Source organism: Augochlora pura, unplaced genomic scaffold (genome assembly GCF_028453695.1).
Source record: "Augochlora pura isolate Apur16 unplaced genomic scaffold, APUR_v2.2.1 APUR_unplaced_1199, whole genome shotgun sequence".
NCBI classification, from domain to species: domain Eukaryota; kingdom Metazoa; phylum Arthropoda; class Insecta; order Hymenoptera; family Halictidae; genus Augochlora; species Augochlora pura.
In genome coordinates this window covers 144-4,617 of record NW_027581219.1, presented here as the reverse complement: position 1 = coordinate 4,617, position 4,474 = coordinate 144, and the positions used below count along the sequence as shown (strand labels likewise).

Here is a 4,474-nt window from a genome sequence, read left to right as displayed (position 1 = left end):
AATAATTCTAAAATTATAATATAACATTATGTAATAACGATAATAATATTAAAATTATAATATAACATTGTGTAATAATTATAGTAATCCTAAAATTATAACATTATGTAACAATTATAATATAATATTATATAATAATCATAAAATTGACGAATTACAACTATCCTGGAATTTGTTGGTTTCTAGGACTGGCGGTGCTCTGTGGCAATAACATGCTCTCTCGCGGTGATCACCGCGGCTGTCGTCTGGAACATGCGAAGGAGCTGTTCGAAGAAGAAGAAGAAACCGGTCGAGTGCTGCGAGAAGTCGAAGACGGTCCAAGAGAATGGTAACAGCATCGCCGTGAATAATAATGTCAATGCGACGCGTCGACGCAGCGACGACATTCCCGAATTGCCGGAACCAAAATGGCGAAAGGTGGGCGAGGTCGAGGAACTGTACGTCTACCCGATGAAATCCGGGCGTGGAAAAAGTCTCAGCGAGTGCCAGTTCACCGAATTCGGGATCTGCGTCGAGAACCAGGGGAAGTTCGCTCTTCGCGATCGGTAAGAAATTATGTTCCTATTCGGAATCGTCTCTTTTACAAGTAATTCTCACCTGTGCACGTGGCGCGCCTCGTTCCGTAGCCTTATCGGCGATTAACGCTCGTTAGCGCTCGTTCACGCGAAGATTTTAAACGTTCGTTCTGTTCGTTTTTCGAGACACGGTTGACAATTTGTTTAAAATGATTTGGACCGTTCGTTTTGCAAGTGCTGTGAGTCTACTTAAAAAAGAAAATGGGATGTCGTGATTTTTTTATTAATTTAGGGTAAGATTTTTATTCATAAGTCGATGTGTGGATAATGTTTAGATACTATAATATTGTAATCATTGAAAAATATTGTAAGAATTATTTTAATATCTAGTTAATGTTTTATTTAGAAAATATCAATGCTTTGTCGAAAACCGGTGAGAAAAAATAGTTGCTAAAAATACTAAAATACTAAAATACTAAAATACTAAAATACAAATATCATATAATAAAAATTCACCTAAGACAAATTTATATAATTAAATTACACATTGATAAATTAATGAAAACATTGCTATCGACATAATTAATTCATGTTACGCTAATCGAAAAATAGTCTTGCTTCGCTTTCGCAATTAATTGTCCATTTATCATTCGATGGAAAGATCTTCAGTAATGCTTCGTTCCCGTGGGCAAGTCCCGTAGGACCCATTCCGGAAGGTATTGACGAAGAACGTTCACCGTTCACCAGAATGTTTCTAGTATACAGCGAGGAAACCAGACGCTTCGTGACCGGCAGAAAGTACCCCACCATGATCCTCGTGACCCTGTCCGCGGTGGATGAGGACAAAGTCAAGCTGGAAGCCGTGGGGATGCCCAGCGTGGTCTTCAAGGTGCCTAAAAACGCCGAGGAGAACGACGAAGCCGTGCAGTGCACCATGTGGTGGGGAGAACCGGTGAAATGTATCGATTGTGGACCGGAGCCAGCCGAGTGGCTATCAAGGTAGCGGCGAACTTCTTCAACCCTTTACGCTGTAACAACGGAAGTAACTACGCGAACTTCTTTAACCCTTTGCACTATGACGACGCGGCCGCCTTGTGGCGAATATTTCGTACATAAGCTACTAAATACGAATTTTATTTACTTCTTCTATTAAGGTGTCCCATAAGTTTCGCCCTTTTTTATGCAAAGTCAATAGATAATATTTGTTGTTTAATATTAATTTATTGTGTTATGTATGAACCGTACTGCTCTATTACCTTCTTCCATCTTTCAGGAAGCCTCAATGTTGAAAACATAGAAAAAGCAATAATTGTATTGTTCTTTCAGTATTAAAATTAATTTATTAAAAATTAATTTATAATTGTATTGTTAAGAGCAAAGCAGTGATAATCAGTAATAGCTGTAAAATTAGGTATTGAATACAATTCGGCATTGAAGTTCACCGTGACCGCGTTCAACCTTTCATTCTATCGCCCCGCCCATCTTCCCTCGCGGCCTCCTTTGCCACGCCCACTGGCCCCGAAGAGAAGGTGACCATAGTAAATCGTTTCAGATTTTTAACTGGGACAAATTCCGGGGTGCGATTGGGCTACTCGATGATGGACAAGAGGGATTTGAGTATCTGGGCCAAATTCACCGAAGTGTATAGCAATCTCCACGCCGAGGACACGGTAACTATGAAACCAATGATGATCACATTTTTAACACTTTATCGGCAAGATACATATCAGTTATCATAGGCTAATCAAATATATTAACATTTTTATATTTTAGTAATATTAGCATTAAACAATACCTATTTTATCTAATTTATTGATTTCATTTCTATTTTATGTACTTATTACATTATATGTTACATTATATGTCAAATTTATGTATACGATAAATTTGGATTTATGACTCTTTTTACTGATTTTATTAATAGCGAATGGTACCTAATATTTACAATATTAAATAATGATATAAAAAGTCCATTTCTATTTCATTTATTTTTATTTATATATTGGAGCTCACAGTGTTACAATATAACACTGTTATCTAAATAATAAATAAGAAATTATTGGTTGCCATGACAACTGATTCACAGACTATAAACCGGTGGTAAAAGCCAATTTAGTTATATTATTATCTTTTACTATTATAGTTATTATTATAATTATTTGTATTATTTATATGTCAACACGCCTTATATCCCCACCCTTTTCATCAAAATTATTTATTTCCAGGGCTTATTCAGCGACCTGGCCAGCTACATGCTGATGACTACAAAGTCTGTCGAAGCCCTGAACGAGAAACTAGAGCGACCAGTTCCTGCGCTACAGTTCCGTCCAAATATCGTAGTATCCACGTCAGAAGCGTTCGTCGAGGACAACTGGGAATGGATTAAAATCGGCGATAAAGCTATAATTAGAAACGTGAAGCCTTGCACAAGGTAATCGAATTAGAATTTAAATCAAATTGAATTACTAAGGTGTCCCATAACTTTTTGCCGTTTGTTGAACGACAAACATCGTCTATTGATTTCGCATTAAGAAAAAGGATGAAACTTATGGGACATCCTAATGCTTTCTATATTGTTAACCTCGGCGGAGTGTGACAACCATCGCGATTGTTGCAGGTGCAAGTTCATTCTCGTGAACCCGGAAACCGGCGATGCAGATGCGGAGGAGCCCCTTAAGACACTGAAGAGGTACGATAAAAAGTGCTAGAATTATAACAATATTCTCTTGGCATAATAATATAACCTTGACATAACAATACAATCTCGATATAACAATATAGTCTTGACATAACAATATACTCTTGACGAAGAAAGTTACGAATCCAACTCAAATTATTTATAATTTTCGTTTGTTTGTTTCATTTCGTCTCGACCTCTAAATATTTTAAACATATTAAAATTTGCGTTATACACGGGCCCATAGAGGATCAACTGGTTAATGTGATTTCTAGTTTCCGTCAGCACACCGACTCGGACAGAATCGCTTTGGAGGGCCAGGCTCCGCTTATAGGAATACTTTGCGGCGCCTACATTCCCGGACGAGTGAAGGTCGGCGACGACGTGTGCGTCCACGTTGCCGAGGACCCGGCCGCGCCGAATCATCAAAATACCTCGAGTTAGAGTTTACCGAATCATCAAGATACCTCGAGTTTACGAGTTATCGCGGTAACTCTCCTCACCACTGCCTTTGCTTCCGAAAATAGATAATCTCCACCGATCGTTGGTACATTTACGTGACAATGGCGGTGACACTCCGGTTGACAATACAATAGGCTCTATTTGATAATAAATCGTTGACGTTCAATGCGAACGAATACAGTATTTCTGTGACTATGATCGTTGTGCTGTTCGACTTGTTGTAGAATAAAGAGTAATTTTGTACAAGCCGTGACGGTGGTTTTTATTTAAATATCGGGGAATAAATACCTCCGAGAAAGAAAACGTCGGTTACGTATTTTATGTTGATCTTAACCCTTTGCACTCGAAGCCATTTTAAGCTTACATCCAAAATTGGAATTTTGATCAGCCGTAGTATAGTACTCAGTATAATTTGCTATACGAGATTGAGTCTTGTCACTCGTAACACTGTTGTGCTTTTAACAGAAGGGTATTTAACCCCATGTCGTACTTTAACGAGTCAGACTCGTGATGGAGATTTTTATTAACAATTTGTTAGGTATGAATGTTCAGCCGCTCGTTTAAGTAAAAATTAAATATTACTCTCTTATTAGCAATATTTAAATATTAGAGCAGACGCAAACAAATTATAAATATAAAATTCCTTTTTCTTCGAAGACATCAGTGCGATCGAAAAGATTCCAATCGTAGTAATTGTAAAAAAAATGGTACGGCAAGGGGTTGATAATGTCAACATTATTTTGTTAATTATATAACAATTTTCAAAGGCGCTTCAGAGGTGCCACTCGAGTGCGAAGGTTTAATTAGTGTAGCAGATACA

The 4,474-nt window shown here is 37.7% G+C and overlaps 1 protein-coding gene across 1 annotated transcript; it reads left to right on the top strand.

Moving 5' to 3' along the window:
* Positions 1-188: 188 nt before the first annotated feature.
* On the top strand, positions 189-4,056 carry LOC144477456 (mitochondrial amidoxime-reducing component 1). Its single transcript, XM_078195181.1, has 6 exons — positions 189-545; positions 1,263-1,514; positions 2,068-2,185; positions 2,741-2,946; positions 3,133-3,204; positions 3,468-4,056. The coding sequence occupies exons 1-6, from the start codon at positions 253-255 to the stop codon at positions 3,634-3,636; spliced, it is 1,110 nt and encodes a 369-aa protein (XP_078051307.1). The 5' UTR covers positions 189-252; the 3' UTR covers positions 3,637-4,056.
* The last annotated feature ends 418 nt before the right edge of the window (positions 4,057-4,474 follow it).

Bases quoted from the DNA above. Each gene is read 5' to 3' on its own strand.
- LOC144477456 (XM_078195181.1), top strand. From the start codon at position 253: ATGCGAAGGAGCTGTTCGAAGAAGAAGAAGAAACCGGTCGAGTGCTGC. The intron at 1,515-2,067 runs GTAGCGGCGAAC...AAATCGTTTCAG, and splicing joins CCAGCCGAGTGGCTATCAAG to ATTTTTAACTGGGACAAATT. The intron at 2,186-2,740 runs GTAACTATGAAA...ATTTATTTCCAG, and splicing joins ATCTCCACGCCGAGGACACG to GGCTTATTCAGCGACCTGGC.